Source organism: Pelodiscus sinensis, chromosome 1 (assembly GCF_049634645.1).
Source record: "Pelodiscus sinensis isolate JC-2024 chromosome 1, ASM4963464v1, whole genome shotgun sequence".
NCBI classification, from domain to species: Eukaryota; Metazoa; Chordata; order Testudines; family Trionychidae; genus Pelodiscus; species Pelodiscus sinensis.
Genome location: NC_134711.1, coordinates 143,116,970 through 143,142,341, shown reverse-complemented (window position 1 = coordinate 143,142,341; position 25,372 = coordinate 143,116,970). Strand labels below are relative to the sequence as shown.

Genomic DNA, 25,372 nt, shown 5'->3' with positions numbered 1-25,372 from the left:
ACTGCCCGGCTTGCCCGAAGGGTTGCCAGATGGTTTAAAAAAAATACTGGACAAAAAGCCGGTGAAAATTTGTCGGGGAGCAACCAGGGAAACCTGGGGGAAGGATTTGGGAGATTGGACTGAAATGCAGTCGTGGCCCACCCCTAAAACCAGCTCTGTGGGTGGCCCTTTGAAAGTGGCAGCCCCTGGTGACCGCCCGGCTCGCCCATTCCTAAGACCGGATTTAAATGCTAATAGCCCAGGCAGTTGGAGATCAAGAGATACAGCCAGAAGAATCAGTGAGAGAGCGCTGCTCTGATGGCTGGATGGCTGCTCTTCCATAACTTCTTCTGCAAGTGCTTTTCATCTAGCTTTAAGTTTAACCAGTTAACCAAGTAATCTGTGTGGATGGGGGGGGGGGGGAGGCTACTCTAGCCCACACTGGTTAACTGTAACCAGTGAGCCTGACACATTAAGGGTGGGGCTTACTGGTTAACTAGGTAACATCCCTAACTTGGAGACACAGGCTTTTCCTGGCAGTAGTCTCTCAGTCATAGCACATCAGACTCTGTTAGGTCATTCCTTTTTCTCAGAGTTTTCCCAAACATATTTTTAAAAATACCTCAGACCATCTGGTTTCTAATCCCTGTATTTGCCACCCCACCAAACAGACAGACTGGGGCTGGAGAAGCCCCTTTTTAGTATGAATGACGGATCACAGAGGTCAAGAGAACAGCTGGCTAGCAGAAGCAAGCTACAAGGAGAGCGAAGGCGAGGCCTTCACCTGGAGCAAAGCCGCTTCTCCCCACCGCGATAAGATTCAGAACCCTACAGATGGATAATGGGCTAGGGAGGGAAGAAAGAACCCTGCAAGACCAGGGGCCTGCATTCATCACTTGGGGTAGCACTTGCCCAGGCAGCTCATAGGAGTCTATCACAGGGAAACAGGTTTTCTAATCTTTTACTCATTCATGTGGCTCTAATCAACATCCTTCTTGAATTGTAGACACCAGCAGTCCAACAGCAGTTGCACCAGGGGCAAATACAGAGGTAAAATAACCTCTCTGCTATTCAAGATTCCCCTGTTTATGCCTCCCAGGATTGTGTTAGTTCTCTTGGCTGTGGTATTGCACTGGGAACTCTGTTCAGCTGAAAAATCCAGCATGACCCTCTAAGTCTTTCTGAGTCTCTGCTTCCCAGGATAGAGTCCCCCGTCCTGCATTCTTTTTTCCTAGATGGCTACATTTACACTTAGCCATATTAAGATACACATTATTGGCTTACCAGGCAAACCGGATTGCTCTGTATCAGTGAACTGTCCTCTTCATTTTTTACCACCCCCGAATTTTTGTGTCACCCGCAAATTTTATCAGTGATGATTTTATGTAAGAATCATATGGGAGAAGGAGAGGCAGATCCTTGTGGGATGCTCCAATCCCTGTGATGGCTTCACAGTGGAAGTCAGCAGAGCCGCAGTTCTTTGAGGGGTCAATTTTTTTTTCTAGCTGGGTATGGTGGCGGCGGATGAAGGGGACAGCTCCTCTCCTGCCTTGTATGTGCTCTGAGCTTCAAGTGTCAATTCTTGTGACAGTGCTCAGAGTCACTGACCTCCGTGTGTGCTCAGGGGCCCAAGCACCAATGGGGAAAAAACAGGGGGTGCTCAGCTAACACCAGCTACAGCTGAACAGCAAGGCACTTGGGGAGGGCAGAGAGCAGTGAGTGGCAGGTGAGCTGGGGATCTTGCAGTAAAGAAGAGGCAAAGTGGGAGCAGGGTCTACTTGATAGCTCAGGGAGTGGTGGCTACTTTGCTGCGTAGTTTCATGGCACTGAACAGAAACCTTGCTAAGGGGAAGCCAAGAGGTCTCTGCTGGAGAAGCTTCCTTGCTGCAGAGGATGCCTGGGTCAGAGAGAAGCAGATGCAGTGCCTGGCTAAAGAGACATCTCTTTAGGGCAACAGCACAGCAGGGCTGCGACAGAGGGTTCTGGAATCTGATTCTCCTGAGGAGAAGTAGCAGAGGGGAGGCAGTTTGTGCTGCAGGGGCTGGCATGGCCCCTGGCACTGGTTAATTGCATCCTGCTTCAGTGACCCTTTGCAGGAGCATGTCTTCACCATGGCCCCCGGCCCACACTGGAATGTCTCCCACACTTGGGGTCCTGTGGGAGCAGCATGCAGCCACCTCTGTAACTGGGTGTAGGGGTCTGCTGTGCGGCCCCTTGGCACTAAACCAATCGCAGTTCTACAGGCACCCCTGGGCTACATCTACACTGGCATGAATTTCCGAAAATGCTTTTAACGGAAAAGTTTTCCGTTAAAAGCATTTTCGGAAAAGCGCATCTAGATTGGCAAGATGCTTTTCCGCAAAAGCGTCTGTGGCCAATCTAGATGCGGTTTTCCGCAAAAAAGCCCCGATCGCCTTTTTCACGATCGGGGCTTTTTTGCAGAAAACAGTACTGTGCTGTCTACACTGGCCCTCCTGCGCAAAAGTCTTTCGGAAAAAGACTTTTGCCCAAACGGGAGCAGCACAGTTTTTCCGGAAAAGCACTGATGATTTTACATGAGATCGTCAGTGCTTTTGCGGAAATTCAAGTGGCCAGTATAGACAGCTGGCAAGTTTTTCAAGAAAAGCAGATGATTTTCCGGAAAAACTTGCCAGTCTAGACACAGCCCTGGTGACTAATACTATTATCACACTCTGCACACCCCCACTGATGGAACCTCCGGGTAAGCTTGCAGTGGAAATACCATTGCTGCTGTATTTGTAAGTTGCCTACCATCTCCATATTGATTTTAACTAAAATATGGCATCTTCCTTATCCTGATCTCCCAGCTCCTTTTGTAAGGGCTCAGACCTGACTGTTCCTTCTCTTCATCTCTACCTCAGTGGAGACACCCCGAGTCCACAAAAATCCCATTCTGCTTCTCCTTCCAAGGAGATGTACCTATATTCCTTTCCAGAGGGGCACAGAAAGCCAGGCTAAGTCCTTTCCCTTTCTCAAGGCTAACCCTGGGATCCAGCTCACATGGGCACAGAAATCCAGTCCTGATTCTTCTCTTCCTCCTTATTCTAAGTGGATTGAAAAAAAACCTTATGGTATCTTTTCCCAACATCGGAAACTGGTACATACATCGTTACGTAGCTCTGGTTATCCTAAGTGAAAAGCATTAAATCCTGGACATGGTATTTAAGCCAGATAGGAATGGATGCCATGTGTATCATTAGCATTAATCCCGTACCTAAACTCCACACACCTTTAATATACACAAATACTCTGAGCCTTTCTGCAGTGCCATTTCCCCGCTTCTAGAGCTCATGTGAAATCCTCTGAATATCAGTTTCTCGCTCCAAGTCACTGAACACTCTAGAGAATCATCACTCTAATTGCTGCCATCAAATCCAAACACACAATGGACTAACATTGCTGTCTTTCCAACAAGTTTAATGGAGCTGACAACAGAGTTGTTAACAGACCATCGGGGTGAAAGACCAGACTACAAAAAGGAACATCCAGACATCCCATGTGCCACGGAAGGTGATAGAATGTGTTGTGCAAGGGGTCCAGCCAGCACACTTCAGTCTCATGCGTATACTGGGTGTGCTGGCAGGGGGTGTTGAGTGCACATGTAAATGTGTGTCAATGAGTGTCCCTCTGGCTGGAGGTGTGTGAGCATTCACTTATGTGTGGGTCTTCCTGATCAAAACCGATTCTTGTTCCCTAGAGTTCTGGGGTCTGGGTGGGAGCCAGAGGGGCTCGTCCTTTGAAGAGAGCACAGGGGTAACTCCGGATAAGGCTTCCAGAAGCTGTGGGAGAAAAAAGAAAAATAAAAAGGCCATTACTGTAGCCACAGCTCTTATCCATTTGCCAAACTTACCCAGGAGACAGTGTCCTAGCAGGTGGGGACCACAAGGCATCATACCATTTTCCTTCTTAAATCAGTTTGTAAAATCTGCGTAATTCATAGTCACGCAATAGCAAATCAGCATGCATAGCTCCAGCTTTCATGTGCAACGCTTCTCTACAAAACCCTAGCTATCAAGAGCAACTTTCTGAGAACACAAGAATGGGCATGGTTCGCTGGCACTTCGGCCCTTTGAATCATTGTTTACACTGGTGCAAAGTGGATGGAAAGTGCTTCCTGGTCATTTAGATACCAACTTGGTGGAAATGATTCCATAAGCCGCAAGATGAAGAAGAATTGGGCTCAATGCATATTGCACAAGCCCACTGAGCTACTCCTACAGTCACCTCACAAACATAACAAATAATCAGGGCAGATGGCCAATGGAAAGGAGAAAAACCACTTCTTAAGAAAGAAGTTTCCCAGGGATTAGTCTAAGCAAAATGACATTTTTGAAATTATTTAAAAAAATATGCTGACTCTTTTGACAGAATCTCTTCCATAGGAATAGTCAGAGAAAGGGTATCATGACCAGGTCATTGTATGGCTCATTTTCTGATGTGTCACAATTATAAACTCTTTCAGAAGACAAGTGCTGAGCTAGCTAATACGATAAGAACAATTTACCTCTCTACAGCACTTTCTATCCTACAGGAGGCTCCCAAATATTTGAGATGCCCTGTCCTACAACAGTGGATAGATGCTTTAAAAAAATATAAATATACCATAGTGGGCCATTGTCACAATTTGAATTGAGAGGAGAAAGCAGGTATCCCCTAATGAGTCACCGGCACTACTTCCCGCTGCATCTTGACTTTCCTTGGAGGTTTCCTATTCATGTACCAAAACCACCTGATGATGCTTTGCTTATCAGGCAAGTTTCAAGGGAAATAGTAGAGAGAAATAGGTTAGTGTGTCCCTCACCATAGTCCACTTATCCCCTTTGCCACCCTTTTTTTGAGCAAAAAGGGTCTGTAAAGGGTATGTCTAGACTACATAGCTCCGTCGACGGAGCCATGTAAACTAGTTTACCCGGCATAGGCAAAGAAGCAGGGATTTAAATAATCCCCACTTCATTAAAATAAAAATAGCCACTGCGCTGTGCCGACTATTAGCTGATCCGGCACAGCGCGGCAGTCTAGATGCGGATCTGTCAGTTGGGGAAGCCTTTGCCGACCACTCCCTTATGCCTCGTGAAACGAGGTTTACAGGATCGGTCGGCAAAGGCTTCCCCAGCCGACAGATCCGCGTCTAGACTGCCGTGCTGTGCCAGATCAGCTGATCATCGGCACAGCGTGGCGGCCATGTTTATTTTAATGAAGCAGGGATTATTTAAATCCCCGCTTTTTTGCCTATGCCGAGTAAACTAGTTTACATGGCTCCGTCAACGGAGCAATGTAGTCTGGACATACCCTAAGGTTTCAATCAAAAAGCCATGTGTTTTGTTTATTTTTTTTCCTGCTTTCTTTCTACATTGGAAATTCCAGTCTTGTTAAACCTGATAATCCTAGGATGCTCTATGGCTGCCTAGAGAAACGACAGCATTCTTCCAGGAGGGTAACATACAAGTTATACCTGAATGAAGAATGAAGTGGTTCAGACTGTTCAAATTTTGATTTTTCTTTTATTTTACATTACACCTATTTAACTCAAATGCCGGACAGGTAAAAGAAAAGCCCTTCTGTGAAAAATTCAGCAGTCTTGCCTCTTTAATTAATCACTGAGAAAGCCTCAAATCCACTTCACATCCTCCAGAACAACCTTCAGCAAAAACAAGGAATATCAGACTCACTATTCCTGAAACTTCTAAGCTGGAAAAAAAAACCACACCTAAAGGAATAAACTTTATTTGGGTTTTGAGCTTGTGGGTTAGTGGTTTTTGACAAAGCTGTTGCAGGTGTTTTTAATCCAACTTAAAGAAGCAAAAATGGGCACCACAAAGCCCCTTTCCAACACTGGAGCCTCAGAGGCATTGTATGGAGGGTAAAAAATACGCATTTGGCTCAGACATTCAAAGTAAGGTTGGTAAACCAGGAAAATGTCAGTCCTGCATATACAGTCTTAGTTGTCCTCAATTGGTTTTTGAAAAGGCGTAAAAAAATTGGGTCAGAATAGCCTCCCTACCCCACCACACAGTTCTTCTGCAAATGAAAGCAACCGTCTGATCTCTGAGGATTATTTTCACGAGGCTGTACCATCACCATCACAGCTTGCACTGGATCCGCTGAGTTACACGTCAGGCCAGAACTAGCACTGAAATCGAATGACTGACTACTGGATGGCAGCGAGTGGCCCTCAGAGCACAGAACCCAAGTACTGGAATGCAGCATCTGGCCTTGGAGGGCAGCTATTGTGCACAGTTGCCAGACACAAATGCAGTGACCAGCATGCTGGCCCGGGGGGGTAAGGCGACACTGCAGCAGGAGGAGTGTGTTCCAGCTTGGGCAGGCACATACAAGCTGGTTTCGATGGAGCGAGTGTGCTAAAAATAACAGAGTGGCTGCAGCGTGAGGCTAGCCCTTCCTGCATTCCCTGTGGGCAATCCCATTGAGATGGCAGGTTCACACTTGGGGCAGCTATCCCCTCCCCCATGGCTACCACTCTATTTTCAGCACACAAGTTGCTGTAGGTATGGCTACCCGAGCTGGAAATCACAGCCCCAAGCATAGACCACCTGTCTCCCCATACTGGGTGTGTGGCGGGGGTACAGTCTAAAGGGGGGAGGGGAGACACATGATCACCCCACGTCTTCTCTGCCCAACAACTCCCTGCACTGCTGCACTCTCTCTGCCCTTGAAGTGTTACCTGCGGGGGAGGAGAGCTGTCCATCTCCTGGTGCCCTCTTCCCTGCACGTTCAACCGCTCTCCCTGGCAGCTGGGCCTGGGCAGGGAGAGGGAGGGAGCAGCTGAAACTGGCCACTCCACTGCTTGAGAAAGACTGGCTGGGGAGGTGGAGGCAGCAGGAATACGCAGGCTGGGCTGCCAGAAACAGAGGCTGAACATGCTGGGGGGCAGACTCAGTGGGAGAAGGACAGAGCCCCTCTTCTGCAAGCCTAGCAGAAATCTAGGGTGAGACACTTGACCCACTATGCCCCTTTCCCCACACGTCACCTAGGGGTGTAGGTGTACCCTTAGGGTATGTCTAGACTACATGGCTCCATTGACGGAGCCATGTAAACTAGTTTACCCGACATAGTCAATGCAGCAGGGATTTAAATAATCCCCGCTTCATTAAAATAAAAATGACCGCCGCGCTGTGCTGACAATCAGCTGATCCGGCACAGTGCGGCAGTCTAGACGTGGATCGGTCAACAAGGGAAGCCTTTGTCAACCATTCCTGTAAACCTCATTTTACAAGGCATAAGGGAGTGGTTGACAAAGGCTTCCTTTGTCGACCAATCCTCGTCTAGACTGCCGTGCTGTGCCAGATCAGCTGATTGTCAGCCCAGCGCGGCGGACATTTTTATTTTAATGAAGTGGGGATTATTTAAGTCCCCGCCACATTGATTATGTCGGGTAAACTAGTTTACATGACTCCATCGACGGAGCCATGTAGTCTAGACATACCCTTAGTGACACGCCTCGGGAAGCCAAAGGATAGCTATTGCATGGCAGAGACTGGAATCAACCTTCAGCGACTGGCTACATGTAGCTCAGCCTTGAGATGCAACCCTTGACCCTTTGGCTTAGAAATTCCAGCACAAAATTATTCCAGCATCTATTTTTGTTCACAAATCTTTCAGAGTCCTCATTAGCCTCCACAGAGCTCAGCAATGCTTCCTTTGCAGAGAGAAGAATTGGGTGCGGGGAAGGAGCTTAGGAAGAGAGTGTGTTATTCCCATGCACAGTGACAGTAGTGAGGCAGGAGAGCCTGGTGCATGCCAATGAGACACATGTGGGGTGGGGGGGATCCTTTACATGCTGGCCACCCCACTCCTCTCCTGTTAGCCAACCCAGCCCTGTGTTAAGACAACAGCTATTGGAACACAGGAGCTTTGGCCAAACCCTTTCAGTCTGGCTGAGTTGAGTAAGAGGGACAGCATGGGGCTGACCCTACACTCCTCACTACAAATTCACTAGGGTAGGGGTGAGCAGCAAAAGAGAGGTGGCCTGCCAGGGTTAGTCCCTAGCAAGCCGCCGTTTATCTGCACCTCCGCTGATATCAGGTGATTGCAGTGCTCGTTGGCCGCAGATCGCCATCTGTGACCAATGGGAGCCGCGGGAAGTGGCGCAGATTGGGACACTGCTTCCTGCTGCTCCCATTGGCCACGAATGGCCATCTGCCACCAACAGGAGCTGCAATTGTCCGATACCTGTGGAGCTGCAGGTAAACATAGAGGCAGGGGCTCACTAGGAGCTAACCCTGGTGGACCGGATCTGGTCGGTATTTACCCTCCCCTACACTAGGGGACTCTTTCCTCTGCTGGCTGTGGTACCATTACAGCACCAATATGTCACTATGGTAACGATTCAGGGACCAGGGCAGAGGCGAGAATCAGCCCTAAGATTCTGTCAGTCTCTATTCCAAAGCCTGCACTGACATTTCTTTAATTCATCTTGGTGCACAGCCCTGCCCTATAGATAGAAATGTTTCTGTTCTCTAGCTGCTGTGCATTTGTTTGGAGCCCTGGTATCTGGCCTTAGTTTCTTCTTACCGACACCGCTGTAAGTCAGGAATAACCCCACTGAAGTCTACCAAGTCACACACGGGGAAGGCAGTGTGAGGATAGATGCAGGCATGCTGGGCCAAAGCTGGCCTCCGACGCAGCACGTCTCATGAAATTCGGATGAGGAAGTGCACTGAGAATGCCGTAGTGTGGCAATTTCACAACAGGATTTGCAGCCTTTCCTGGCAGCATTACCTCAGCTGATTTATTCTGGGTAAGTAACAAGACCATTGGTTGGTTTCCCTGAAACTGGGATTCTGCTCATGCCCCACAGCCAAACTGTGCATGAACCAATGCTGTGTGCTGGTCGAGTTAATTTTGATAGGAAGCTACCCAGCAGGAGTTAATGACACTGACAGGTCACCAGGGCTGTCCTTATTAATTCAGGTGCCCTGTGCAGGCCAAGCACCTGCACCCTCATCCCCTGCCAAGGAGGCCATGTTCAGGGCTGTGGGGGCAGGAACAGGGCAGGGAAGCTGGTGGGCAAACAGGCGGAAGGGGAAGTGGTGCAGCCCGCCAGAGCTGTGGGCCAGGGAATTGGGACTGCTGGGGCTGGGAGGCAGAGTGGGGCTGGTGGATTAGTGGCCCAAATTCAGTGGTGCCCTACGCATCTGTGTAGCCTGTGCATGCCTACGGACAGCCCTGCAAATCTCGTTTCTTTATTCCTACCTAGCAACTGGGTGCCTGTTTGCATGGTGCCCAATCCCTAAAGACTGAGTGGAGGCCACTAGGATTCATGCCATTTACCAGGTTTGCAAGGAATCAAAGCACCAGCAAACTGGTCAAGGACTGAGACCCATTAGCCCTCACCTCCCCCAAGCAGTGTTAGTGCTAAGCCTTGCACAACAACCAGTCCCATTAGCCATCATCTCCAGGCACAGAGGGAAGTGTTCCCTTCTGCAGGCAAGCGAGTACTTACATGGGGATCCCACACAGGGTGACGTGTGCCCATGTTAGAAGTGCCCTCACTTCATATACTCCCCTTCGCTCACATAGTCCATAAAAGACCCCGACAACTCAGCAAAATCTTCCAACACAAGACTGGTAGAGTCCTCACCCAGCAGGGCACTGTCAGGCCAGGACACCTTGGGGTGGGCAGCAGGAGGAAGAGGGGCTGAGGCCGCTGTCTGGACAAAGGTGGGCATCGGATGATGGGGCACGGTCCGCTCCTCACACTCTTCCAGCAGCTTCTCTACCTCAGCCTCTGAGGAGGCGGGTCCCAGGACGTGATAGAGGCTAGGTAAGCGGATGTCAAAGCGCAGGCCGAACTTAGCGAAGAGCTTATCATTGAGGGCGTACAGCTTCTCCGAGATGTCGTAGCCAAGGAAGGCCGAGAAGAGGCGGGCGATATAGCGATCTTTTGCCAGAAGGAGGTAGAGTTTTCTCCGGGGCCAGGAGATATAACTACAGTCAGTCTCTGCTGTCAATGTCACCTGCAGGGGATGGAGTGGAGAAGTGAGCATAATAAGCTACCGTAAGCAACCTTTGGCTCCCTCGCTTTGAAGTGTGGTTCTGCTCTGAAAAGCATCTGTGGTCTCTTTTCCACCCCAGAGCTGCTCCTTGTATGTAGGAGAGTAAGAGCTGCTGCACTTACGGAGGAAATAGGGCTTTTATTGCTTTGCAGTCCTTTTCTCTGTGCAGAGCCAGTATGACTCAAAGAGAGGGAGCTGGAGTCTAGTCCTTCCTGCGCTTCATTAACACAACTCGTCAGTGAATTCCATGTGCAGAACCAACCCTGCCAGCTTCAAATTATGCCCCCATTTATACCTGTGCAATGCCACTGAAAAGACTAGAGTAGCATAGATGTCACTGTGAGCCCTTACTGTTCTGCAGAACCATTATCATTGGGATGAATGATTGATTTCAAGGGGGAGAGCTACATATAAGAACATAAGAAGGGCTATGCCTGGTTAGACCAAAGCTCCGTCTAAGCCCAGTATCCTGTCTTCCAACAGTGGCCAATGCCAGGTGCCCCGGAGGGAACGAACAGAACAGGAAATCATCAAGTGATCCCTCCCCTATGGCCCATTCTTGGCTTCTGGCAAAACCCAGGCTAGGGTCACCATCCCTGCCCATACTGGCTCATAGATAAATTCATGGAGGTTAGGTCCATCAATGGCTATCTGGCTATTTCTACACTAGCCCCCAAGTTCAAACTAGGGAGGCTAATGAGGATGGCTGAAATTGCAAATGAAGTGCAGGATTTAAATATCCCGCGCTTCATTAACATGTTCCCAGGCAGTCGCCATTTTGGAAATTGACTAACCCGGAAGAACTGCCCGTGTCTACACGCGGCAGAGAAGGGCAATTCCGAAATAAACCCTTTACTTTGAATTAACAGTTAAACCTCATGGAATGGCGACCGCCCGGGAACATGCTTCATTTGCAATTTCGGTCACCCTCATTAGCCTCTTTAGTTTGAACTAGGGGGCTGGTGTAGACATACCCTCTCTTTTTTAACCTTGTTATAGTCTCAAGTCTTCACAACATCCTCTGGCAAGAAGTTCCAGAGGCTGACTGTGTGTTGTGTGAAGAAAAACTTCCTTTTGTTTGATTTAAATCTCCTATCTTCTAAGGTCATTTGTGACCACCAGTTCTTGCATTATGAGGAGTAGATATAACTTCCTTATTTACTTTTTCCACACCAGCCATGATTTTATAGCTCTTTATCATATTCCCCCTTAATCATCTCTTTTCCAAGCTGAGAATTAGGGAGATAAAAGTGTGGCTAAAATGTAACTGTGTGACAGCTAAAAATAGCAGTTATAGGTTACACGCACTGCAGGCTTTGCAGTATAAAGCTTGTTTACGCTTTACACTGCACAGCCCACAGTGAAATCTCCTCAGGAGAGGGACCAGTTGCCGTTGCCGGGCCTGTTCTCAGGGAGGCTTCGCTGGGGGCTCTGCAGCCAGCTCCTGGGGAGCCAGCGTGAAACCTGTGGCGGGGGCAAAGGGAGGCACTGTCCTGGCCTGCCATGGACAGGGGCTGCTCTGGAAGGCCCTGCAGGGCTGAAGCAGCTCCCTTCCCAGGACAGGCAGGAAGTTGCTCCAGCCCCTACCAGTTGACTGGAACCAGTAAACCTCACCCATTAAGGGTGAAGCTTACTGGTTAACCAGTTAACCTTTTACATCTCTACTGAAAAGTCCCAATCTTTATAATCTCTCCTCATATGGAAGCTGTTCCATACCCCTAATAATTTCTGTTGCCCTTTTCTGAACCTTTTCCAATTCCATTATATATTTGAGATGGGGGCAACCACATCTGCATGCAGTACTCATGACGTGCGCGTACCATGGATTTATATAGAAGTAATATGATACTCTTTGTCTTATTGTCTTTTCCCCAATGATTCCCAACATTCTGTTTGCTTTTTTGACTGTCGCTGCACACTGAGCAGATGTTTTCAGTGAACTATCCACCATGATTCTAAGATCTCTTTTTTGAGTGGTAACAGCTAATTTAGACCCTATTATTTTGTATAGTTGGGATTATGTTTGCGAATGTGCATTACTTTGCATTTATCAACACTGAATTTCATCTGCCATTTTGTTGCCCAGTCGCTCAGTTTAGTGAGGTCTTTTGTAGTTCTTTGCAATTTGCCTGCGCCTTAACTATCTTGAGTTGTTTTATATTATCTGCAAATGTTGCCACTCACTGTTTACCCTTTTTCCAGATCATTTATGAATGTGTTGAACAGCACTAGTCCCAGTACTGACCTTGGGGACACCCTATTTTCTTCAGACTATTCTGAAAACTGACTATTTATTTCTACCCTTTGTTTCCTGTCTTTTAACCAGCTACTCGTGCATGAGAGGACTTTCCCTCTTACTCCATAAATAAAAAATGATGTCACCGTATTGCCCTTGCACAGCATTGTAATGGGTTTCCCCTCAGTAGCAGGAGGGCAGGTGTGTGTGGTTTCAGAATGGCTGGAAAACGAAACAAAGGGCTTTTTAGGAGGGTGGCACCACCTGTCATCAGCTCGAGGAAAGGCAGGTGCTGCAGGCTACAGTCAAATCTGATGGATTGTTTTAGACACTGGGGTCTCAACATATTCTGTTGGATACCCCTCAGGTCTCTGGGGTAGAACACAAGAGCTGCTTAACCATGCAAAACAGCACTCCTCAGTCCAGGACAGTAAGGGAGAAAGGCTAGCATATGCATTTGACACTGTGCAGGGTAGTGCAGGAAGTGGAGCAGGAAGTGGAGCAAAATTATCTAAGTTGGAAGTTGGCCAGAGCATATGAGTTTAACACAGCTATTTTTGCAGAAAGTTTGGGGTTTTTTAAAATCTTGCCAAGGGGAAAACAGGTTCTTTTTCAGGCTCTGAAATGGGGAAACGTGTCAAAGGATCAAGCCTTCTTAGGCTGAAGTAAAGTGTGACAGTCAGAGTGTAAATGAGACATAGCTATGTGAACAAGTGTTACAGCTGGGCCAAAATATTCCAGGGCCTCCCTGTGTGCTGCATGCACAGGGGTCTCCTTGGCCAGGAACCACGGCAGGGGCTGCTGGAAAGCCAAACAAGGTTGAGCTGCAGTGTGCGTCCTTGGGTTCGATATTTAATGCCACTGCCATGCAAGCAGCTGCCTTATGAGCTACGGGCGCTAGAATATGAGAACTTCCCTGGGATGGGCTGTGAGCCAGGAGCATTCTGAAACTTAAAGGGACACAGCCTCACTTTCTTAACAGTCTTCACAAGCAACTGAATCCCACCTAAACATGCACCTTGGTCTTTTTCTCACAATACATGAAGTGAAATCGAACACCACCCCCCCACCCTCTGCGCCTTACAGGGCAGCCAGAGAGACTCACTCACAGCGCTCACTCTCGCTCTCACTCGCTGCACCATCAAACCTCACAGTTCAATGCTCTGGGGAAATGGTGTAACTATGAAACTTAATCCAATTCAGACTGCGAGCCAGCGCTCTCTGAGGAGAAGACAAACCCAGGTCAGAATCCAGGCGGCAGCCAGACCCTGTCACAGCTAATTAGTCTTCAGCCATTCTTCATTCTGCACCCCATTGAAACAACTGAGCCCAACAGCAGAAGGGGAACTTAGACAAGGAAGTTCCCTCCCCACCCCCAAGGTAGACCCTAAACAGGAACGCTTCTCCAAACCCAAAAAAGCAATAAACTCTATCTGGAGAAACAGGGTGCAGGGGTTGTTTGGGGAGCTGCAGAGTGATTCATGGCATGGAACAGAGCTGAGCGAGAGGACGGAGAGGTTAAATAGATTCAAAACTTGCACATTGTGATATATGGAGCTGGCAACACAAAACTGCTAACATAACATCCCTCCAAAAACAAACTATTTCCTAGAAATTGCCGATTAATTTTTCAGATCACAAAGCACCACAGGCAGCTTTCCAGGACTACATTCTTCAGACCTATCTTTTCCAGTCTGAGTGGGCCACCCCTCGCAGAGAGGAAGGCCTGGCCACGGTCCCCTTACTCAGCTCAGATATGCTGTGCTAAGAGTTATTGTAATCTGCCACTGTGAGCAGAAGTTCTGCAGTAATATGGAATGACTTCTTGTGCAATCTACTAACCACCAGCTTGTTGGTGGCAGAACAGATTCATTTTTCAAAGCAGCTTTAAAAACTCTCTCACTCACAGAATGTGGGCCAAGTTCAGATCTGATCTCAGCAGGAAGCTGGCTTCAGCAGTCAGCTGCTCTCATTTACAGCAAGTCTGAATTTGGCCCTCTCCATGGAAAGGTGTTACTCTGCTGACCTTGAGTACTCTCCCAGAGGCTTAGTAAAATCACTTCTGACATATCCTTTAGGCATATCTAAGTTCTGGTCATTCAACTACTGACTGGCATCAGCCTACCACAGCTTGCAGAGATGGATCTGTCCATCCATTTAATAACCTGCCTGCAGAATGGGTGGGAATCAATTCTGTAGTGATCACAGGATAGACAGATCAAAACAAAAATCAACAGGTTTAATTGCTGCAAATAACCATGAGTGATTGAGTCTCAGAACCCCCAATGTCTCAAGGAGGATTGTTTGCAATTTGAAAGTACAGTAGCTAGATTTGGATGTGAATTATCCGCTTTCTCTCTCCCAGCTTCCCCGCCTGAGAATCATCATCACCATCTATGGGAGAATCAGATATCTGAGCCTTTATAGTCATGGTCACCTTTCCCCATAGCAGCAGTAGTACATAGTTCTACAGTTCTTGAGACGTTCCCCCTCTAATGGCTCATTGTGCAACACATTAATGCTTGTATTAAAAATCACTATGGGGGCATCTACACAGCACTGTAGCTCAAAATAAGAGACACAGTTTGAGCAACACAAATTGCGTATCTTATTTCTATGCTATTTCAAAATAGCTAATGTTGTCGTTTGGCACTGTCTACCCAGCGCCAAATTTTGAAATGAAGCGCTCTGCCGAAACATCCCTTACTCCTTGTGGAATGAGGCCTCCAGGGACATCAGAATATCAAGCCTGAAATAATGGGCTTGCTGTGAAGACATGGGATAGCTATGTCAGGATACTCCGATATCCTGACATAGCATTGCAGCGTAGACTTAGCCTATATATATTGGAAGCAGACCAGTGAGCCATCTAATCAAGGGGTGGGGGAAAAAAGGCAGTGGTTCACCAGGGTTAGTCCCTGGAGGGCTACCGCCGCTAAATTTACCTGCACCTCCACAAGTATGGGCGATTGCAGCTCCCACTGGCCGGGAACGGTGATGCACGGCCAATGGGAGTTGTGATCCCTGTGCTAGTGGAGGCGCAGGTAAATACAGTGGTGTGGGGGCCAGGGCTAACCCTGGCAGACCGGATCTGGCCTGAGGGCTGGTATCTGCCCAGCCCTGACCTAATGTAACACACTGTCTCCCTGTGCCTGTTGAATCAGAACCAGAGCAATGGGCCTTCACCTCTGGTATCCTGTGGTCAGCCGCGGGCAATGCTGGATGGTTCAAAGGCAGACATATGACAATGCATCCGATCATGCACACGATGCTGTACTCTAACATGATGGGGGTGGAGGAGGAATGCCTTCCTGGCCTAGCTGCATGAGTAGCTGAGAGCTCAAAGCCTGAGGATTGATAACGCTTCTCTGGCCTTTCTTCTCCCTTCCACCTTCCCCTTTCCGCAGCACGCGTCGAAAGCACTAAAGCCCAGGTCTGAACAGTTGCAGAGCTACCAGGTGGTAGCTCCGAGTTACCTGGAACGTTCCCTCCTCGGAAGGTCGCAGTGACTCCCACTCCGGGGAGTCAAGGAACTGGTAGGGGAAGACATAGTGCAGAAACTGTCCATCCTGGCTCACTCTGACCCTAGACAGAGAACAGAAAAGGACTGGTGGGTACAGAATCTGCTCAAGCTTCAGATACTCCACCCCCTCTGTAGGTGCAGGAGTGTTCCCTGGTGTCTTCTCTAGTCAAGTTACAAAATGTCCAGTTAATGATGCTTTTATCCCTTCTCTTGGGAAACTGTTCACAGGCTAGTATCTTAGATCTGACTGTCAGTATGTCTTTCTGGATACTCTGCCCACATTCTCCCTCTCCTAATGTCATTACATCACTCGTAGATACAACTCTTGGTCCATTCTTCCTATTCTGGGGTTACTCCTCTTCCGTTACTTGGAGATGGTTAGTATGGCCACCCCACAGCTATCATCAGAACAAACTATCTGTGCCAATTGATTTTCCCCTCTCTTTCCAGTCCACTTACCATCCAACCTATGTCCCCGAGCTCTCTGGCACCATGCCTCTAAGTCTGGAACCCAAAATTATATTGGTTGTTGCTGCAGCCATATCACACATCAAGTTCATACTTAGCTGTCCACTATCATTCAGTATCATTTAGTCTCACTGCCTGCCGCATAGCCCTCTCCTTGACTGCCACTGCGGCTGCTTAACAAAATCAAGGTCACACTTGTGAGCTGCACTGGTCTAAGCCTACAAAAGGCAGAAAGCAGGGTCTTGCAGTTCAGGCAAAGGACTAGGAGTCTGACAACATGGGTTTTCTTCCTGGCCCTGCCATTAATTTGTGTGTGCTGGAACAAGTCACTTCCTTTCTCTGTGCCTCGGTTTCCTCATCTATACAATGGTCATAGTGATTCTGCTGTTTCCCAGAGTCGCTGAGCGATTCAGTTCATTCCTGTGCGTAAAGTAGTTGGAGCTCTTGAGCGGAAAAGTGTCAGAGAATTGGTACGTGAGCTTTCTAATCTGAACTCTGTACTTTTGAGGTTTCCCTCTTGCTGCTTTTAGGCTATTGCTAGTGTGGAACCCTGAAATAGTCTGCAACACAATGGAACAGTCAAGGTCCCTGCACTCACTTTCTGTACAACTGTGTGCAGAGAGCAGCACAATAATGCTCCATTAGAGCCTTTCCCCCATTCTTCCACCCTAGTGAGGTCTAGCACAGCTAGCGTGGCCAACAGAGACATCCAGGAGTCCAGCCTCAACACTGTGGTGGACCATGTGCAGCTGGGCTGAGACTCACCTCCCCATGCTACCCGCACATCCGTGGCAGTATGGCGTGAGCAATTGCATTGATGTAATTAGCTGACTTCCATTAGCAGCACTCTGACCCATGGGGGAGCCACAGAGCGCTCTAAGGTAAGGCCATATTAACGTTCCACTGACAATACAAGTAGGTTAACTACAGTTTTGAAGCAGGCTGCTAGATGCAGATATTTGGCAGGGGGCTGGATGTTTGGCAGTACCTCCATTTAGCCACTTTCTCCCACTGTTTTTTCTGTGGGTTTGCTCCCCTTCACATTACACAGCAAGGGGTTGCATGTAGGGTTGGGAGAGGTATATGGGCCTTAGTCACAGACTTTTTCCTTATTCAAAGAGAGCATGTTTTCTACCACATCCAAACCTCCTTTAAACCACAACCCTTCAGCAGTTAAAATGAGAGAAGGAGACATGGGCTGAGCAAAGTCCAGGGAATTAGGATTCCTGACTTCTAGTCATGGCTCTGCCACAGATCTCCTATAAGAACTAGGGCCTCACCACTCTGTGCCTCAGTTTCCTGTGTAAAATGCAGCAGACATTACATACCTCCCAGTGGAAGAGGGCTGTAAAGAGTGTTTACAAAGCAAATGAAAATACAATGAGCTGTACGAACACTAGTATTTTGCTACGTAGATCCGACGATGAACAAGCAGCTCCATAAGGGGCCATCTGAGCCCACAACGATTAGATTGGGTATGTTCGATCGGCCGAGCAATTGTCTGCTTATGGAAGCTTTGACAATTAGTGTTTGTGATGTGCTTTGAGATCATCAATTGGAAGGTCTTAGCAAAGTGAAGAGTACTAAATATTAATTATTGTCTGGTGAACCCATTATGATCTTAAATTATATCCAGAAAGATGGAGGAAGGTGACAAACAGGAGGGCTGTTACTAGACTGGCAAGTTTTTCCGCAAAAGCAGAAAAACTTTTTCTGCTTTTGCGGAAAAACTTGCCAGCTGTCTACACTGACCGCTTGAATTTCCACAAGAACACTGACGATTTCATGTAAGAAATCGGTGCTTCTTGCGGAAAAACTATGCTGCTCCTGTTTGGGCAAAAGTCCTTCTGTGCAAAAGGGCCAGTGTAGACAGCTCAGATTTGTTTTGCACAAAAAAGCCCCGATCGCGAAAATGGTGATCGGGGCTTTTTTGCGCAAAAGTGCGTCTATATTGGCCATGGATGCTTTTCCGCAAAAACGCTTTTGCGCAAAAGCATCCATGCCAATCTAGACGCTCTTTTCCGCAAATGCTTTTAACGGAAAAGCTTTTCCGTTAAAAGCATTGGCGGAAAATCATGCCAGTCTAGACGTAGCCGAGGAGAAGAAAGAACAGCCCTTCCCCTACACATCTAAAAGTCAGAGATGGATTAGGGTTTAGTGCGTCCCTGGGCAAGTGGAGCCCCTCTCTAACCCATCCACCTGCAGTCCTGCCAGGGGGCCTTCCTACTCCAAGTGGACAGTGGGATTGGGGCACAGAGGTATCCATTTTTCTAGGGCTCCCCAATTGAACAGAGTCTCTGGGCGTGGGTCCCATTGGCCCAGTAGCGGATCTGTTACTGCTACCAATCCATCAAGAAGAAATCATGGACAGATTTGTGAATGGTTTGATTGTACATGGGCTGTTTGTTGAACAAAGAAAGAAAGAAATTGGTCCCGAAGCCTTTGGAAGTCCTGAAATCTGCATCAGAGCAGCAGGGCAGAAATAGGGGAACCAATCTGGTGAATTACTGAAAGCTGGGATGCCAGGCTGTTGATTCTTTCCTTTCTCTTGCTCAGTTCCATTTTGCGTTGGTGCAGAGTTGAGGGCAGAGGGAGGTAGCATATAGCTACACAGCAGTGTAAGCCTATAGTGAGTGGGACTCAAGAAGGCCAACCCCTGTCAGGGAACCCTAGGCTCAAGGTTTTCTGACCCATGTTCAAACTTAGAGCTCTGGTGTCCGTACTGCAGTACACAGTCCTCTGTCAAAGTAAACAGGTTCCAAAACGCTTAGTGCCTCCCACCAGAACCAGTCTTAGGAGCAGGCGAGCCAGGCGGTCATCTGGGGCCGCAATTTTGAAGGAGCCACCGACAGAGCCGGTCTTAGTGGGGGGGAGGGGCGGGGGGGCGGGGGAATGTGACTGCATTTCAACCCAACCCTTTTTTTCTTCCCCCTCGACAAATTTTCCCCAGCAGTTTTTTTGGGTTTTTTTTGCTTGGCCCGGGGCAGCCAATTGGTTAGGACCAGCCCTGCCTCCCACATGTCCACACTCTAGCCCTAGGAACATGGTGCACTGTGGGAAAACTCGACTGGCCTGCTTCCTACCCGTGGTGGCGCTACTAATGCCAGTAGGGAGCACACAAGTACATACATTGCACAATGAGCTCCTGTGAGCGCTGTCTCGCTAGAATGATGGACAGTTGGAGTTACCATCTCACCTTAGAGTTGGGCTCCCCACCTTTAGGCTGAGTCACATTGGTAGGGCAATGCCCATGTGCACCTGCTCTGAGGATAATTAGCACATCAGTCTCCAGGGCTACCAAACAATTACAAAGAAACGTTGCCGTTCTTCTTGTTTAAAATGAGATGTGCAGTGAAGGTGCCATGTGCATTTGGTTGGTTGGTTTTTTATTCATTTTTGTCTGTTTCCAACGGTGACGTAAAATCAAGGCATCAGAGAAAACACACACCAACACCCCAGCCTGGTCATTGCCGGCTGCACAGTGGTGAAGTGTGTGCCCAGGGCTTGGGGTGCACTGTGCTCCAGCACCCTAGAGGACTCGTATCCCTGTTCCCGCGGAACCTCAAGAACCAGCGAGAAGGAAAAATATTTGCAGGAACATTTCTGGTGGGGGGAGACTAGCCCTGCTCTGCCCCTTCCACCCAAAGCCCCAGCCCTTCTGGGAGCACGGAGTTGCCCCTCCCCCTACCTAGCCCTGGGGCCCGGCAATTCTGTTGGCCCACCTGCAGGAAGGGAAGAGTGGCAGAGCTCCTGGTTCAATATGGCTGGGAAAAGGATAACCCTCAAAACCGCCTCCTGCTTGTCAGCTTTGCTCTCTGCTCTGGGCCAACTCTACAAAACAGTGAGGAGGAGCTGGAGCAGAAAGTGGGAGCATTCTCAGCCAGGCAAAAGTAATGAGACTTCTGGCCATTACCCTGGCTGTTTGCAGCACTTCTCCTCTGCTGCCAGGAACTTTGGGATAAATCCAGAGGACTGCCAGGACCCGCGTCAATCTAGGCCTGCGTGCACACAGGAAAGCAGTAGGGCTTGGATCCTGCATTCCAGCTTAACGCAGGCTTGGACCCGCCAGCAATGCATCTGAGTCTTACGGTTACCACATTTGGGCTATGTCTACACTGGTGGGTTCTTGAGCAAGAACAGCTGTTCTTGCGCAAGTATCTGCAGCGTCTGCACGGCCCACCCACTCTTGTGCAAGAAGATTTACAGTACGGCGGGGTAAGAGAGGGCTTCTTGCACAAGAGCTATGCTCTTTTCTAACAGGTGTAAGCTCTCTTGCGCTGAGGCTCTTGCGGAAGAGGCCAGTGTGGACGCTGGGCAGGGGTTTCTTGTGCAAGAAAGCCCTACGGCTAAAATGGCCATCAGAGCTGTCACGCGCAAGAGAGCGTCCACACTGCCATGGATGCTCTTGCACAAAAGCACAGCTCGCACATGGCAGTGTGGACATTTTCTTGCGCAAGAGTTGTTGCCCAAGAACCCTTGTGCAAGATGTATTTGCGCAAGAAGCCACCAGTGTAGACATAGGCTTGCAGTGTGGACGGCAACACAATGGTTGGCTTGAGCCCATGCTCAGACCCTGGCTTCCACTGCCGTGTAGAGACACCCATCATGCTCCTTTTGCTTTTCTCTATTTTGACATTTTAAATTGAAAACTAGATATGCTGCTAAAACCACTTCTTTGCGCATGACAAGTAAACATGACAAAGCCCTTCCTCATGAATACAGTCACTGCACTACACTCCTTAATCCAAGACTCAGGTAGATGGAAGAATAAACAGCTATGTGCAGTGGTTCTTAGACTATGGTCTGCGGATGTCTTGTGGCCCATGGAACCCTTCTTGGTGACCAACAGAATGAAGCAGAATTGATGGATCAGGCCCGGAGGGCTGCCAGATGAAGTAGGATACATCGAAGAATCTTTCTCTTACATAACTTTTCTCTTACAAAAGTTATGGACTACTGGGTGAGCAACGGTAGTGAGAGATGGAACCACTCACTTCAAAACTTCTAAGCTTTTCGGGATGAGTCCAACTGTGGATTGCAGAGCAGTTCCTAGCAGACAGACATCCACATTACACAAATTACCATGTTAAGTGGTACTCGAGGAACCACCGGCTCAAAAAGACCTCCCTGCCATCCTCCAGCAAGTTGGAACGGGAGAAGCTTCACTACTGCTGCCTGGACTGTACCTGTTCTATCCATAACAGCCTTCAGGTTCCAGCGCTATAAATCATCCCACCCCATCAGCACTAAGATTGCTTTAAAAATGCCATGAAAAAAAGATGAAAATCTTCCCCTTATGCCCCCAGCCAAGCTAGCTAGGCAGATTAATTGTTGCTAACTCAATTCTACAAAATCATCACTAAACATTAAGGTGGCTCAACATTCCAGGGATGGGAAATGTTTTGTCAGGAAAGGGTACAGCCTACCTGCCAGAGAGCAGCAGAGACAGGCGGTTGATGGGTGTTTTGCCCTCCACAGCATAATTCTGGTCTCTGGATAGTGACAGGACTTGCTCTTCACAGCATTTCACAATCTCTTTGTAGACCTCAAAGGGCACCTGCAAGGGCTGGCAGAGGGTCTTGTAGAGAAGGTCAAACTCTTCCAAGAAGGTGTCTTTGCGGAGCCGGTAAATCAGATGAGCCAGCTGAAGCAAGCAGGCCATGACCAGCAGCATGTTCCAGATGAAGATGTCTAGTCCACAAGCTTCCAGCCAGCCCCACAGAGCATAGCAGAAATAGCCAGCGGCCAAAAGACTGAAGATATAGATGGAGCCAAAGATCCCACTTCCCCCCATGTAACCTAGGAGGAGGATGCAATTGCCCAGGTGATAGGCTGCTCCCTCAGGACCTTGTTTCCAGCCCTCACATAAAGGGGGCTGGAAAAGCGACTGGTCCCAAGGGGTACTGTTTCTGATCATCCTTTCCCTTCCCCCACCCTCCTGTCCGTCCCACTTTACAGATGTATTGTCATACAAAAATTATACCGATAGCTGTAATCAGAGCTGAGTGGCAGCTCCTCTCCCCAAAGCTCACTGGTCCCACTAGAACACACTTCAAAATAACTTTTAACTGGCTTGTACCAAAAACAAAAATAATCCAAGCCAGAGAATTCTACTGGCTTATTTTCCTCTTCACTGTTGGTGAGGTGCACAGTCCTGCCAGTTGGCCTCCCCCTACCAACTGCAGGAGACAGAGCAGGGAAAGAGGTCCGAAAAGTTCAGTCACAGTGTAAGCAGAGAGCTTCAGCTGGAGAATTCCTGAGAGAATGGGACTGGAAAGAGCTCCTGTTGCTTTCACTCTTCCCAGCCCTCCAGGAGTGAAAATAGAGACAGAGCGAGCAGCAGGGAAACAGAGAGGGTGGGGGGGGGAGCACTGGGCACTTGTGTTGAATTTGGAATGTATATCACTTGGCAACGGAATGAAGAGATACCCCAAATGGATAACCATGTTTGGAATTGAAATCCAAAGAGCAAAGCCAGAGAGGGGAACAGAGAACAGCCAGGCACTGGCCACTTAACATAACTGGAACTAGATAAGCCTAACACAGAAGTGAGAAAGGAGACAAGCAGCTAATTTATCAGCATGTGGAGGAGAAGGTACATTTACTATTCCTCACTACTGGGGGGAAAGGAATGTCCATCATATTACAAACCCTAAAAGTCTCCCTTCATGCTGGGTGATAATAGCAATGGGAGGAAACTAGCAAAGGAAAACATAGTCTGGATATCAGAAATGCTTTCTAGTACAGAGACCTGTCAGACCGTGGCATAGCCTCCTAGAGGAAGTGATGGCAACTCCATTATGTGGGACATTTAAACTTAGACTGGATAGGGTACTGTGGTGTCTAGTGCGGGCAATCATCCTGATCTGAACACCGTGCAAACACACACGAGGGCTGAATTTCAGTGGAAGAGCCAATAGGATTTTCTCCCCTGTACAACGATGATACTACAAGGCACAGGGGGATAGGGAACGATATAGGGACTGCTTAGAAATGTGCAATGAGCAAATTCTACCCTAGAACAGGACACTCCCTCCCAGTTCCAGCAGGCTCTAGAGCAGGGCTACTCAACTTTGGAAGCCCCAGGGGCCACAATGATGCTCACAGCACATGCCGAGGGCTGCAACTTAAGTGTGGTTGCATAGACATGCAAATATATATGCAAATAGCTTTTTGCACACTGACTGGCATGAATACAAAAATTAACGCAAGACAACACAACATGCAGGCCCCATTTAAGTCAGTTCTGCTGATATTAATACAATGCAATATTTACCCAACTTCCACCCATTTGACAGCACTTTTAATATGCAATGACAGTCCAGGAATTTAACTACTAAAACACATTCAACAGAAGACCATTATAATGGCTCGCCACTGTGAAGCATGTTCCCAGTGGAGGCCATGTTCAAAGGATGCCACCCATGGGCCACATGAAAAAGACTGTCATTGTTCATGGGCCCAGCCCTCTAAGCACCTGCGCAAAAGGTAAGAACTGGAAAGCTACTGGGGTGTGAGCACGGAAGGACAGAAATGCGCTTCAGCAGGGAGATGTCCTGCTAACTACTGCCTGACCACTAGGTAGCACTGTCAAGCGGCTGTGCACTTTGCACAATATATGTTACAGCAACAGCAGTTCTGCTGGTGCCAGCAAAATAGGCCAGCAGCGACGCAGCAATGGCAAGACTGCCCACCCCACAGGAAACACACCACCGTATTCAATTTGTATAGTTGTGTGCAAATAAATAGGGATTTTATCCAGTACAGAAAGAAAAACATACCCTAACGTAGCTCAAGTGCACAGAACGAAGACTGGTGGCTAAAGTTACACATTGGGAAAGTTGCACTCTCCCCACGATTCCAGATCCAACATACTACAAAAAGATCCAGTGATCATTACTGCAAATTACACTCAGGCTTTGAGGCTCCAGCTGGGCTCTTCCTGTCCCTTGCAATAGCCAGGATTGTAACACATTCTTTTGTCACTTCTATAGTGTCAACAGAGGTCTGGGAGAGTAAACTGAAATCTGTTCTGTCATCTTCATCAGGAACCCAATGCACGAGAATTCTCACAAGTGTCAGGACGTGGTCACTTTTCACAGCCAGATGCACCCTTTGAGCTCAGAAAAGTGATGCAAAGGAGGAGATATGAAGTCAGCTTGTATAAGCCAATTGGAATAGGCCTTTGTGCAAGATAGGATTACAAGGGTGGTTATGTTTCAGGACAAATTTACAGCAGTCATGCTTCTCATACCATTCCCATTGGCACTAGTCACTTAAAGGAACATGAGCAGCTCCTATATTAATGCTGTATTATGGATTAACACACACTGTACCAGAAAGGGCTAGAGTGAAACTTGAAGATACCTTTTAAAAAGGAGATGGACAGTGTAAATCATAATTGCCATTTCTGGATGATTTTGTCTCTGGAAAGACTGGCTCCATGTGGAACACTCAGGGTCAAAAGTAAGCAGTAGCAGAACCAGAGTTACCTTTGATATTTACTGTTGGATGAAAAAATAGAATAAGTAGAGTCCTCTACATTCAGATGCCCACTTTGCATCCATAGCTCATTTTTGCAGACAAGGATGCAGGTATGGATACAAAATGTGTATCCACACAGGGCTCTAAGTATAAATTAAGACTGGCACATACACATGGTAAGAGTGACCTGAAAACCACTTTGATCACTCTGTTAAAAGGACAATAGAAAGTTAGACAGAAGTAGGTTTCTAGCAAACAAAGAGTTGCTCTTTCCCTCCCCTACTCCACTTCCTCCCTGATGTAAGCAACTATTGTCTTCACTGGGAGTTATCTGTTATCTGCAGTGGTTAGGGAGAAGTGGAACCTAGGAAATAACTCATATTCCTTTTTTACTGTTACTTGATTTTCATTAAGAAGGAAAGGATAAACCTGTAAAAAGGGCAGGAATATGCACAGGGAATCCAAGTTCTAATGTTTGTTTGCTACTAATTCACTATGACCCTGAGCAAGTAGTTGCTCTTTTGGGTCTGTTTCCCCCTCAACAGAGTGAAGGTATTATCTACCTTCCTGACAGCAGGAAAAGGTTAAATTAACATATTTAAAGTACTTCTAGATCCTTTGGTAGAGACAGCTATAGATACAAAA

At 47.9% G+C, this 25,372-nt stretch overlaps 1 protein-coding gene across 2 annotated transcripts; it reads right to left on the bottom strand.

Annotated features, from left to right (window-relative positions):
- Positions 1-2,630: 2,630 nt before the first annotated feature.
- Positions 2,631-24,009, bottom strand: POPDC2 (popeye domain cAMP effector 2). Of its 2 annotated transcripts, none has more exons than XM_006132888.4 (4): positions 21,670-24,009; positions 15,729-15,837; positions 9,602-9,977; positions 2,631-3,779 (listed from the first exon to the last, which is right to left on the bottom strand). In XM_006132888.4, exons 1-4 carry the CDS (start codon positions 22,158-22,160, stop codon positions 3,694-3,696), a joined length of 1,062 nt encoding a protein of 353 aa, XP_006132950.2. In that variant the 5' UTR covers positions 22,161-24,009; the 3' UTR covers positions 2,631-3,693. The 2 variants fall into 2 exon arrangements, with proteins under 2 accessions (XP_006132950.2, XP_006132949.2); XM_006132887.4 differs by having other exon boundaries at positions 2,632-3,779; positions 9,464-9,977; positions 21,670-24,008.
- Positions 24,010-25,372: the final 1,363 nt, after the last annotated feature.

Excerpts from the sequence above, each read along its gene's own strand:
- POPDC2 (XM_006132887.4), bottom strand. The coding sequence starts at position 22,160 with ATGATCAGAAACAGTACCCCTTGGGACCAGTCGCTTTTCCAGCCCCCT. Across the intron at positions 15,838-21,669 it reads TCTCTGCTGCTCTCTGGCAG|GGTCAGAGTGAGCCAGGATG; the intron begins GTAGGCTGTACC and ends TTCTCTGTCTAG. Across the intron at positions 9,978-15,728 it reads CCGAGGAGGGAACGTTCCAG|GTGACATTGACAGCAGAGAC; the intron begins GTAACTCGGAGC and ends CATCCCCTGCAG.